The sequence below is a fragment of the Aptenodytes forsteri genome, unplaced genomic scaffold (genome assembly GCF_000699145.1).
Source record: "Aptenodytes forsteri isolate BGI_AS27 unplaced genomic scaffold, ASM69914v1 Scaffold81, whole genome shotgun sequence".
Classification (NCBI taxonomy): Eukaryota; Metazoa; Chordata; class Aves; order Sphenisciformes; family Spheniscidae; genus Aptenodytes; species Aptenodytes forsteri.
This window is the reverse complement of record NW_008795259.1, coordinates 1,023,115-1,035,709: the sequence shown is the minus strand read 5'-3', so window position 1 is coordinate 1,035,709 and position 12,595 is coordinate 1,023,115. Positions and strand designations below refer to the sequence as shown.

The 12,595-nt window shown below is 38.8% G+C and overlaps 1 protein-coding gene across 1 annotated transcript in view; it reads right to left on the bottom strand.

The window, feature by feature from the left end:
- The window catches only part of BLOC1S5 (biogenesis of lysosomal organelles complex 1 subunit 5), a 20,322-nt gene extending 7,936 nt beyond the window's left edge, over positions 1–12,386 (bottom strand). The window contains exons 1-3 of the mRNA XM_009279220.1: positions 12,255–12,386; positions 9,854–9,983; positions 5,478–5,536 (exon numbers count right to left, since the gene is read on the bottom strand). Of these exons, the coding sequence (XP_009277495.1) occupies positions 5,478–5,536; positions 9,854–9,983; positions 12,255–12,386 (321 nt within the window). The remainder of the gene's footprint in view (positions 1–5,477; positions 5,537–9,853; positions 9,984–12,254) is intronic.
- Between the last annotated feature and the right edge of the window lie 209 nt (positions 12,387–12,595).

Genomic DNA, 12,595 nt, shown 5'->3' with positions numbered 1-12,595 from the left:
GGAAGTGATCGTGCCCCTGTACTCGGCACTGGTGAGGCCGCACCTCGAATACTGTGTTCAGTTTTGGGCCCCTCACTACAAGAAAGACATTGAGCTGCTGGAGCGTGTCCAAAGAAGGACAATGAAGCTGGTGAAGGGTCTAGAGCACAAGTCTTATGAGGAGCAGCGGAGGGGGCTGGGGTTGTTTAGCCTGGAGAAAAGGAGGCTGAGGGGAGACTTTATCGCTCTCTACAACTACCTGACAGGAGGTTGTAGCGAGGTGGGTGTCGGTCTCTTCTCCCAAGTAACAAGCGATAGGACGAGAGGAAATGGCCTCAAGTTGTGCCAGGGGAGGTTTAGATTGGGTATTAGGAAAAATTTCTTCACCAAAAGGGTTGTGAAGCATTGGAGCAGGCTGCCCAGGGAAGTGGTTGAGTCACCAACCCTGGAAGTACTTAAAAGACGTGTAGATGTGGTGCTTAGGGCCATGGTTTAGTGGTGGACTTGGCAGTGTTAGGTTAACGGCTGGACGTGATGATCTTAAAGGTCCTTTCCAACCTAAACGATTCTGTGATTCTAAGAACTTGAAATTGCCTTTGCATACTGATGCTCAGTTAGGAAGCACTTCCATCTTATCACAGAACACAAAAATATAATAGGCATTCTGAATAAGTACATGTTCATATTTCAGGAAGGTGGAAGAACTGGTTTTTCTGAAGTCCAGAAAACACTTGCAGTAGTAATAAATAAATTCTGATCTGTTAAAATTAGTATTTTTTACTGTCATAAAGAAGGAAATAATGCCTACAGGTTTGAAAATGCAGGTACAGTTGCATGAGAAAGTAATCCCTTTTTCTCCTTTAAAAAAAAAATATTTGGAAGAATAGTAATTCAGTGTTAATTTTCATTACTTTTAAACTTGGAACTTTGCAAGACCAACCCCACTATGTAAAAGATAAATTGAAATAAATTCTGGCCCATGCACAGTCAGCAAAACACTTAAAATGAAATAAAGATTTACATAACTCCCAGATTGCTGAAAACTTCTAATTACAAATTTTGGATTGCTGGTAATGATTCAAAATCCAGAAACAGGTATCTTGATTTTTAGGTTTCATTCTTTTGTTTCCAGGGCTGCCAACCGGAGAAACTGTAACTTGCAAACTAACAAAATATCACCAAGAACAGCATATACAAACATGAAAAATGGTACACATTCATAGAACAGCTTTTCAGAGTATAGCCTAATTTTAATTCCTACCTTTTGTCATTTAAAATGACTGCTAAAACAAACAAAACAAAAATCTGTAAAATAACTATAGTCTAAACTTACAAGTAAAAAAACCAACCAACCAAAAAGAAAGAACACAAGTTCTTTCTGTCAGACTTGATTAAGTCTGCCCCTTAAGTCAGACTTATTTATAAATTAGAAAACAGCACCTAATAAGCCCAGCATAGCCATCTCAGAAAACAAATAAAGTCCCACTTTCTCCTCTTCCAGTCAGGAATTTTCAATGAATTTGCTTTGCTATTTAATTATATAAATATACCAGTGCATGATAACAAGACAGAAGCCAGTATTATGATACCATGTTCAGGCTTCAGAACAACACATTTTGTTCTTAGGTAAAACCTCATGACCTTTGCAACATGGGAAAATAGCCGTATGAACTAAAGCACGCAGACAGATGTACCTGAGCCAAGAGGAAGGCTTAGGTAATTCATGATATTGTATGGTATCGGTATAATATTTAGCCAGGAACCAAGAAAAGAGAGTCTCAATAATTAGCTATAAATTGTAATGTTTTAAGAATTAGACAATCCATGCTGTAGATTTCTATTTCAACCAAAAGATCATTTAACAGTCAGCAAAAGTACATTATGCTTTAGGCTTTTACTATCTGTGTTACTGACTAGCACTTACTATCATCTACTGCACAGAACAAAACATTTTTACCCCACCTGAAGAGATCTACAAGGTAGTACAAATGGTATTTCTCCATGGCTGTTAATCTGGCAAAATTTGGATAGATTTTGTTTGTTTGTTTGTTTGTTTAATCAGAGAATCATCTCCTCACCCCCAACACTCTTAGAACTCCAGCTCTATCCTCCTCTAAAGTTTCCAGCTCCAGACCAGACTGATACAGCTTTGTCCTGTTTTTGATTGCTGGTTATCCATTCTTTCAGCAATTCCTCTTCTCCAAACAGTATTTCAGCTGTTCTGCTAGAAGCTCCTTCAGTCACCCAACAGAACATAAGCCACAGCAAGCTGTTAAACTTCACTTTTCACACGTAACCTGAATTCTTGTCCTCAATTTCTGTCTTTCAGTATAACTTTATAAATACAAGGGTTTGGGCAACTCAAGCTAAGCTTAGAATCTGTTCTATGTTTATAACAATGCCTGCTACTTTTATGAGTAATTTTTTTTATAAGATATTTAGACATCACTAAATTTGGAAGATTTTCAGCTTTCATGTTCATATAAAAAGTTGAAAATAGTTTTGAGTTAAAGTTTCATAATTTGGTTTAGATATAAACCAAAGCTTGTCTGAACTACAAACATAGTTGCTGCCTTATTAATTCCTGTTCTGGGAATTCCCTTTGGTGTGTTAGCAAATTTACATATTTATAAGATATTTAGACATCACTAAATTTGGAAGATTTTCAGCTTTCATGTTCATATAAAAAGTTGAAAATAGTTTTGAGTTAAAGTTTCATAATTTGGTTTAGATATAAACCAAAGCTTGTCTGAACTACAAACATAGTTGCTGCCTTATTAATTCCTGTTCTGGGAATTCCCTTTGGTGTGTTAGCAAATTTACTTATTTTGGCAGTGATGTCTTTCATATTTCTTTTATATCAACACCTAAATTCAGACATTAGTTATTTGGAAAAAATCTAATCTGATTGTGAAACCATTTTTTCACTCAATAGTGCATACTGCTTGAACGTGAAAGATAGTAAAGCCTTCTTGTATACAGTACTGACTCACGTAAGTTGGTTGTATTTATTTCTATCCTTGTTTTACTGTCAGCAAAAAATTAACATTTGTAAAAACATCAAATTTTTCAGTAAACTTTGTTTTTAGTATTAATTGGGATATTTTTGCTGAACCTAAAAAACACAAACAAAAAACAAAAATACATCAAAAAAACCCCAAACCAAAAACCCCACCATTTGAGGGAGACATGGGCTTTGAGAAATGTTATCATACTAGTTCATGCTACAAGCAATTAAGAGGTAAGACCATAATGGGAAGTGCTAGGTAGCTTCCAGTATAAGCCTGTACCCTTCTACATAAAACTATTTAAAATAAAAAGAAAAAAATAAGAATATAGTACACAAGAACAGGTTTACAAAGTATCTTGGAAGTCTTCTCTAGTTTCTCCCACAAGCTTAAAGTAATCCACAGCTTGAACTACTAACTAAATGTTACTGATCTGGATGGGAAGACTACTCAACGAGACAGGGGATTCTATGAACGCTTCTTTCAGAAGAGTGTAGGTTCGACTCCTGCCTGGCTCCCACAAAGGACTGTCGTGGTTTAACCCCAGCTGGCAACTAAGCCCCACACAGCCGCTCACTCACTCCCACCCAGTGGGATGGGGGAGAGAATCGGAAGGGTAAAAGTGAGAAAACTCGTGGGTTGAGATAAAGACAGTTTAATAGGTAAAGCAAAAGCTGAGCATGCAAGCAAAGCAAAACAAGGAATTCATTCACTCCTTCCTATCGGCAGGCAGGTGTTCAGCCATCTCCAGGAAAGCAGGGCTCCATCACACGTAACGGTTACTTGGGAAGACAAACACCATCACTCCAAACATCCCCTCCGTTCCTTCTTCTTCCCCCAGCTTTAAGCTGAAAAGTCCTTGACTAGTGTAAGCACTGCTTAGCAACAACTGAAACATCGGTGTGTTATCAACATTGTTCTCCTCCTAAATCCAAAACACAGCACTGTACCAGCTACTAGGAAGGGAATTAACTCTATCCCTGCTGAAACCAGGACACAGTGACACTCCTGTAATCACAAATTACTTTACACCCTAAGTGAGAATGTGGTAGGGACAACATCATTTTCCTTTTGTTACTTGGCTGATACCAGTAGCTGAAAGGAACTGCTAAAAAAGATAATTAGTAAAGCAAGTAATCTTAATATTCATTCTATTCAGCAGAAATTGAATTAATTTCACTGAGGGCTGCTAACACGAATCACTTGACACTCGATCTTACCAAAACCCCATTATTTTTTCAGAACACATGATTTCAGAAAGAAAAGTAAGGAAAAAGAATTTCTCCTCAAGTAGTTGAACTACAGTGACACCTTTTATCTATAATTTTAAAAAGTTACCTACCTGTTACTACTCACATTTGGAAAGTTTCAAGCCAAAAAGTCTTACTATACAAGCTTAAAGAACCACTACAAATCCTGAATAGCTATTAGTATTGCTCCACTGCACATTAAAAAAAAGAGTGGAAATACACAGCTAATACTGTAAAAAAGAATAGTTACCATTCTTATTAAGTGACTGTTCATTTTATAAATTATAAAATTTTGTATTAAAGTTTTACTTCAAACAAACAGTAGCAGAACTGTAAGAATTTCCTACTTAAGCTCTCTACCAATATCTACACTAGTGTTAGACACAAGCGACCTTTGTCAGGGTTCAGCAGTGTGCTATTCGCACAGTACCAGTATTCAACTGCAACCGGACTGCCCATCTTCATCGATTACAAAAAGGAAAGAAAAACACAACTATCAGCTTACATAAATCAATGTGCAGCCTGTTTTGTGCAATGGCCACAGAAACGTCTTCAGTTTTTCTGAACTAAATTATTATAAATAACATTTTGCAAGTAAAAAGATAACACAGGAACACAATCATGAAGGAGTAATGGGAAAACATGAAACTAATTTCTTGTATAATTTTCCAAATTTTAGATTCAGAGCACACGTATTTCAAATGAGCAAAGTGTAGCCAACTGAAAAGATTCCGATGATTCGCATGTTCCTATAATATAGCCCTTCATTAAATAACCTATCCACAAGTGAAAAACACACTTCCTTTTCAACAAGCAAAATAAATAATATGGTCAATGTTCTCGGCTAACTAGGAAAGATTTACATTTCCATTCTGGTAGGTTAGTAGGTGTTTTTTGTTCCACAGAAATTTTTTTTTATATTTAAGCTTTCCCTGTATGTGACAAATATTATAGTCTGAACTAGGAGGGAAAATAAAGCAAAGGAAATACAAAAAAAATAGTTTCCATACATCAGGAGATTGTAGGAAGAGCTAGCGATCCATTAACTTTGCAGTCCTAGAACATATATGCTGCTGCAGTTTGCTCTTTATAAGTGCAGAAATCACCCCAAACGAAGTTTTACTGCAAGTATATAAAGTATAGAAAAATATGTGCTATACTGAAGGCATGTAGACTTGCTGTAGAAGCACAAGACTCTTACTTAGGTCACATTATAAAAATCTATCCATCCATCCTTTACCTTCATCTCTTCATGCTCCCTCTCTTGGAGTCTATGGATCATATCGTTGGCAGCTTGCACTGAAATAACAAATTACAGTAAATCAGCGTGCTGTTCTAAATCAAAGAGAAACTCCCCTGAAAGGGATTTAAAAGACATGAGGCTGTTGCAAGTCAAAGGTTATATTCCACTGTGCCACTTAACTCTGCACAAAAAAGATTTGTCTGTACTTGCAGAAAATGCTTTACATTGATAACTGTATATAGGCATACCACTGAGTTCAGCCCTTGTACGTTCTAGAAGCCAAAAAGAGAAAGGCAGCTAGGTTCTCTTGTGTCCATATTCCTTAGTGTTGCTGACGAGCTAGAGTGCACTACTCAGCACCTCAGAAGACATCAAAAAAACTCTCAAGTCAGTAAGCAGAAACAGGTGACCAAGCTCTATGTTTTAGTTTTTGGGTTTTTTTCTTATTTTTTCCCCATCAAATGTAAAAAGTGATTTAGTATAAACAGTCTACATGAAGACCATCTTTATGCTGGAGCCAGCCTCTTCTGTCATGAGACTAAGCCCAGAAAAACTTGTCAGTGGAAGTAAGAACTGTATTCCTACGCAGGTTTTTTTCCTAACTTACTTAACACTTAATTAATGCAGAATTAAATACACTAATTTCCCCAAAGCAGTAATTTCTCCCACTAACACATCCTAGTATCGACAAATACCTTACTTTTTTATCATCATCTTAAAGCAAGTGGTGACTTCTCACACAAGGAGGCAGGCTCCTGCCCCCCTGAGGACTTCTGGTTACAGAACAGGTTCACTGCCCTCGTAGCTGACGAGGAGCTGGGAGCACCATGAATTGGAGCATCTGGTGGCTGAGCCCGAGCCACTCAGGACCATTAGAAGACAGTGGCAACTGATAGTTACAGCAGACTCCCTATGGCAGGGGACGGAGGCTCGCCACCTGTCGGTATGCTTTGTCATCTAGGGAGGTTTGCTGCTTGCCAGGAGCTCACATTCAGGACGTTATAGAAAGGCTACTGAGGCTCGGACTATTACCCCTGCTGCTTTTCCATGTAGACACCAGTGGTACTGCAGGGTGACCTAAGAAATATCAGGAATGACTACAGGGATCTGGGGACGGTGGTCAAAGGCATGGGGGTCCAGGTAATGTTCTCCTCAGCCTTCCTGGTGAGGGAGACTTGACGGATCCTTGGGGTTAACAGCTGGTTGCACAGTCAGTGTTGGCAGCAGGGTTTCAGTTTCTACAACCATGAGACCCATTCTGAGCATCAACAGCTGCTTGGAAGAGATGGGATCCACCTGACTAAACAGGGCAAAAGTACCTTTGCCAACAGGCTGGCCAACCTGGTAGGGACAGCTTTAAACTAGAAATGACAGGTGAGGGAGCGATTCCTCAAAAAAAAAAGTAAAGAAGTTGGGGATAGGGTAGGCAAACCAAGGATCTGGGATGATGGTAACAGAAGGGACATAGCACCCTTTTCAAGGATCACCTCCTCCAAGCTCAAGAAAGGTCCATCCCAACAAGTAGGAAATCAAGCAAAGGTGGCAGGAGGCCTGTATGGATGAGCAAGGAGCTCCTAACTGAATTCAGACTTAAAAAGGAGGTGTATAAGGAGGTGGAAGCAGGGGCAGGTGACCCAGGAGGAGTACAGAGTTGCTGTCCGATCGTGCAGGGACAAGGTTAGGAAAGCCAAGGTAGATCAGGAATTGAATCTGGCGAGGGATGCGAAGGGCAACAAGTAAGGATTCTATGAGTATGTAAACAGCAAAAGAAAAACTAGGGAAAATGCAGGCCCTCTGCTGAATGGGGCAGGGAACTGGTAACAAAGAACATGGAAAAGGCCAAGGTACTCAATGCCTTCTTTGCCTTAGTCTTTACTATAAAGATAAGCCTTCAGGAATCCCAGGCCCCTGAGACCAGAGGAAAGTCTGGAGCAAAGACAACTTACCCTCAGTGGAGGAGGACCAGCTTAGGGAGCACTTAAACAAACTGGAAATATTTGAGTCCACAGGGCCTGACAGGTTGCGTCCATGAGCGCTGAGGGAGCTGGCTGATGTCACTGCGAGGCCACTCTCTCTCTTTGAAAGGTCACTGCAACTGGGAAAGGTTTCTGAAGACTGGACTCCTATCTTCAAGAAGGGCAAGAAGGAAGATCCGGAGAACTACTGGCCAATCAGCCCACCTCAATCCTGGGAAAGGTGAGGGAAAAAAGTCCTCCTGGAAGCATTTCCAAACACATGAAGGAGAAGACGGTGATCGGGAGTAGTCAGCATAAGTTTACAAACCGGAAATCATCCTTAATTGACCTGACAGTCTTCTACAACGCAGCGACTAGCTTGGCAGATGAGGGGAAAGCAGGCAATGTTGTTTGTCACAGCTTCAGTAAGGCTTTTGACGCTGTCTCCCATAACATCCTCATAGACAAGCTAACAAAGTATGGGTTAGGTAAGGGGACAGTGAGATGGATTGAAAACTGGCTGAACAGCCAAGTCTAAAGTCTGTGACCAGTAGCACAAAGTCAAGTTGGAGGCAAGTCACTAGTGGTTTACCCCAGGGGTCAGCACTGTGGCTGATACTGTTTAACATCTTCATCAGTGACACAGATGCTGGAGCAGAGTGCACCCTCAGCAAGTTTGCAGATGATACAAAACCAGGAGAAGTGGCTGACGTTATATGGTTGTGCTGCCATTCAGAGGGACCTTGAGCAACTGGAGAACTGGGCTGAGAGGAATCTCATGAAGTTCAATGCGGGGAAATGACAAGTCCTGCATCTGGGGAGGAATAAGCCTAGGCAGCAATACACACTGAGGACCAACAACACAGCCTCGCAGCAATAAACAAAGGCCAACAGCATCCTGGGCTGTATTAGGAAGAGCACTGTCAACAGGTCAAGGGAGGTGATCCCTCCCCTCTGCTCAGCACTGGTGAGGCCACACCTGTGGTAGCGTGTCCACTCCTAGGCTCCCCAGTAAATGAAAGAGATGGACTGGCAAGTCCAGCACACGGCTACAAAGACAATTAAGGGACTGGAGCATCTTTCATGTGAGGAGAGGCTGAGAGAGCTGGGACTGTTCAGCCTGGAGAAAAGAAGGCCCAGGGGGGATCTCATCAATGTGAATAAAGATCTGGTTGAAGGGAATGAAGATGAGGGAGCCAGACTCTTCTCTACAGTGCTCACTGCCAGGAGAGGAGGTAGTAGGCACAAACTGAAACACATGAGATTCCATCTGAACACAAGAAAATGCTTTTTTCCTGTGAGGGTGGTCAAACACTGGTACAGGCTGCCCAGGGAGGTTGTAGAGTCTCCATCTGTAAATATATTCAAAACCCACTGGACACAGCCCTGGGCAACTGGCTCTAGCTGCCCCTGCTTGAGCAGGGAGGTTGGACAAAATGACCTCCAGAGATCCCTTCCAACCTCAACCATTCTGTGATTCTATTACTAACGATGTATTGCACAGCTGATCGTTAGAAAGTCAGGGAGTAGTATCACAGGTTCACCCCATTTAGAAGGTGTTACAACATATGCCTTATTTCCATGACTAAATTTTAAGTTTCAAATATTATCCTGCAATCGTTTTGTGTGTCATCTACCATTTGTTATTATTTATATGGCATCTGACATATGCAGCCTTTACATGAAATTAAATGCTTATACAACATGCTATACAGAAAATATAACAAAACCCACACTGGCATGTTTCAACTGCATAAATTTGGCAGCTAAAGCTATATAGCCACTCTCCCCTGAAATATCTTTTTGAGAAGCTATCCTGGTGAAAGAGTAAGGAAAAAAAAAATCTGAGCAATCTGAGCAATAAAAAATATATTAGGTGGTTATAACTATGAAACTAGGATTAGCGTACAAGAATTATTACTACTACCCTATTTATGACTAAAGATAATAATAATAATAATAGCACATTTCATATCTATACATGAGCAAGTTTTGTTTTAAATCACAGGAGACAGTATTATGCTCTCCTGTGGGAAAATTAAGAAACTTGAAGGTCACACCACGGCATGCTTGCAACAAACCAGAAAATCGAAATTTTGTCCATGGCTTTAGCCAACATGGAGCACTATCCTGTTTCTAAGTGAGTTGTAAAAGATTGAGCTGAAATAGCTTCTACTCAAGTCAACAAAAAGCTTTAATGTAACCTTAGCAAGAGCTGTGTTGGCTGGACCAATAAATAGCAAAAAATGTTCCTGTTGTTTCCCTTTTAAAATTTCACAGAAATGAGAAAAAAGCACATAAATGGTAGAAAATTTATCCAAGGATGGTAATTTTTCCACAAATTACATTCTGAACCCAAACTATTTATATTATTCCTCAAAATGATACAACAAGGGAAATAAGAAGCAGCTTGCTTACATCTCTTGAATGCTTCATTCAGATTGTCATGCATTGCCTGCTCACACTTAGGAAGAACGTGTTCATTTGTTTCAAAGATTGTGTTCTTTAGATTTTCAAGTACTCGTAGTTCTCGGAGGCCACGTTTTTCCTGCCAGAAGAATTGAAAGAAAATGAGTGGCTAACAAGGAACTCCACTTTCCAAAATGAGATGGTTTCCCAATTGATAAACTAATAGCTTTATCTCAAAGACTATAGCACGGACTATTAATGTGTTACTCTACTTATTTACCACAATTGATAAAATAAGTTTGTGAAAAGAGAGAGTAATGCTCCATTCTTCACACTAAAATACAGGAATACTTTGAATGATGCTTCTGGTCCTCGTGAGAAAAGTTTGTATTTACTAATAAAAACATTGTGCCAAAAAATGTGTTGTTTTGTATGGGTAATTTAGAGCATATCAAAAACAAGACAGAGAAACAGAGCTTGAAAGCACTGTATTTTTATAACTCAATTGTTACGGAGAAATAACATAGCATTGATTCTGCTTGCCTGATGTCTGACCTTCCAGATTTAGCATGGTATGGGGTTAAAACAATGCAAGTAAAATCGTTTTTACTGAAGCAAAACAATGAAGTCAAGACTAAAAGATAACATACACAGCTGACTAAAGAGGCAGCTCTTCTTCTGGCTCAGTGCTGATCATTATTAATTACAAGAAGAACAAACTCTTGCTTTATTGTTTACATAAAAAATAAATAAATCTATTTTTCTGAAGCCACAGCACCACTTCCATTCTAATTTCACCAGCACTTTCCTTTAGACAATGAAAAGTATTCTAGAATCTGCTCCAGCCTGCCACCTGCCTCCTTCCCCCTTTTTCCCCTCTTCAGAGTTATAAGTAGAGTTGCACACAAGCATTCCTGTACCGAAAATTGTTAATCATAAAGCAATTCTAAATAATAAAAAAATATTGCATCACATGAAGTGGGCAATTGGATCATCATACCTCCATTAAACCTTCAGAAACTGAGGCACAGACAAGTCACGTCACTTAATTAAACAGGCTCCAGACTTCCTGAATGCAAATCTACATTCTTTACATGCTTGACGCTAATCATTGAAAGAAAAAGCATATGTCCTACCAATACCAAAAAATATCTGATATCTCAAAGTTAGAAACAAGTGTAATTTTTGGAAGAAATTCTAAGTTGCAAAAATGTAAATAATCCTCTGCTTTGCTATTTCCACCCTAAAAGTATAAACCGCAAATTAAATTTCAAGCGGAGATCTAAGAATATATGAAATTTGTCTAAGAAATAGAACAAGACTTTAAGTGCAATGAGAGAAATATATGAATTTAATTATTTTTTTAATTAAAATTTTGTAACTGAGTTTAAATTTTTCCTTCCTATGAAAAGCCATGTCAAATTATTTACTGTATCCCATGACTTATTTAGGGAAGACAAAGAAAAGAAGTCATTCCTTATGACTCTCAAGCCCATACGATACAGATCTGATGAGAGTTTAGTTCTCGTACTTATTTTGCTAGACCAGTATGGAGACAAATTAGACCTGGTTGAAATATTAGCTACAATCGGGGTAGAGGAAGCCATTTTAATGTAATTTCTTTTTCAAAACCAGCTCCGCACACTAGAATTTTGAGGTATAACTATATTTTCAGGACTAATTTTAAGATTTTACATCCCACATTCTTTAAGAACGAAAATCTACTCAAAATAGCCTTTTGTTGACACGTGATTCTACTTTTCTAAATTTTTGCTGCCATCTTGTGGAAACCGTATTACACTTTCCAAGCAAAGTTGTATATAAACACTTCTACACCTTCAGTACTTTAGCTTTATTTGCAGCCAATCAGATAACTTTCACTCAATTTTTAAAGAAATCAGATAATGTTCATTCAATTTTTAACGATTTTTTTTACTTTGCACAAAGTGTTGCTCTTCTCTTCCAGTAATATTACTTTCTTTCACAGAACAAAAATTAAAGCAAAATTAAATTACAACTGTGCCAGTTGAATCCAGCTGAAGCACAAACCGGTTTCTTAATCAGAGGTAAACCTGTACTGGCCAACAATATTTCCCTTGAATCGAGTAGACTTCTCTAACGTGTTAGGACTACATCATTCTCCTACATCAATATTCCTGCCAATCTTTCGCAGGAAAATTATTTATGCCCTTTTCAAAACTTTTTAAATAAAAAGACCTAAATTACTGCCTTGTTTACTAAAGATGCAGACATATACTATAGGTGTGTTATTCATTTTGGGCAAGAAATGCATGTCAAATCTTTCTGAAGCAAATTACATACATATTACAATCCCTAGAGAGATGCTAACCTTGTTTAAAGTCTCAGACTGTGAAGGTTATACAGCACCCAATAAGATACGAATACTTACTTCAAATTCTTTAACAAAGTAACGTATTTCTCCCTGAGTTACTGGTCTGTGATCCAGTAGTCTTGAATAGATTTCCCCAACATCTAGAAGATTAATGAAAGTCAGATTTTTAGTTTTTCTCTCACACTCCATGCTAGGCTACACAACAAAAGGTAGCACATCATACTTCGATGCAAGAGGCACGACTGCTCACCAAATACATACAAAATCAAAAGAGCACCAGAATAATATTTATTGGCTGCCCTATCTATTCAGCAAACCACCAACTTAGATAAAATGCAATGAATCAATATTCCAGGGGCCACAGACACCTTTCTGCAAGGGTGAACATTCTCCACTGT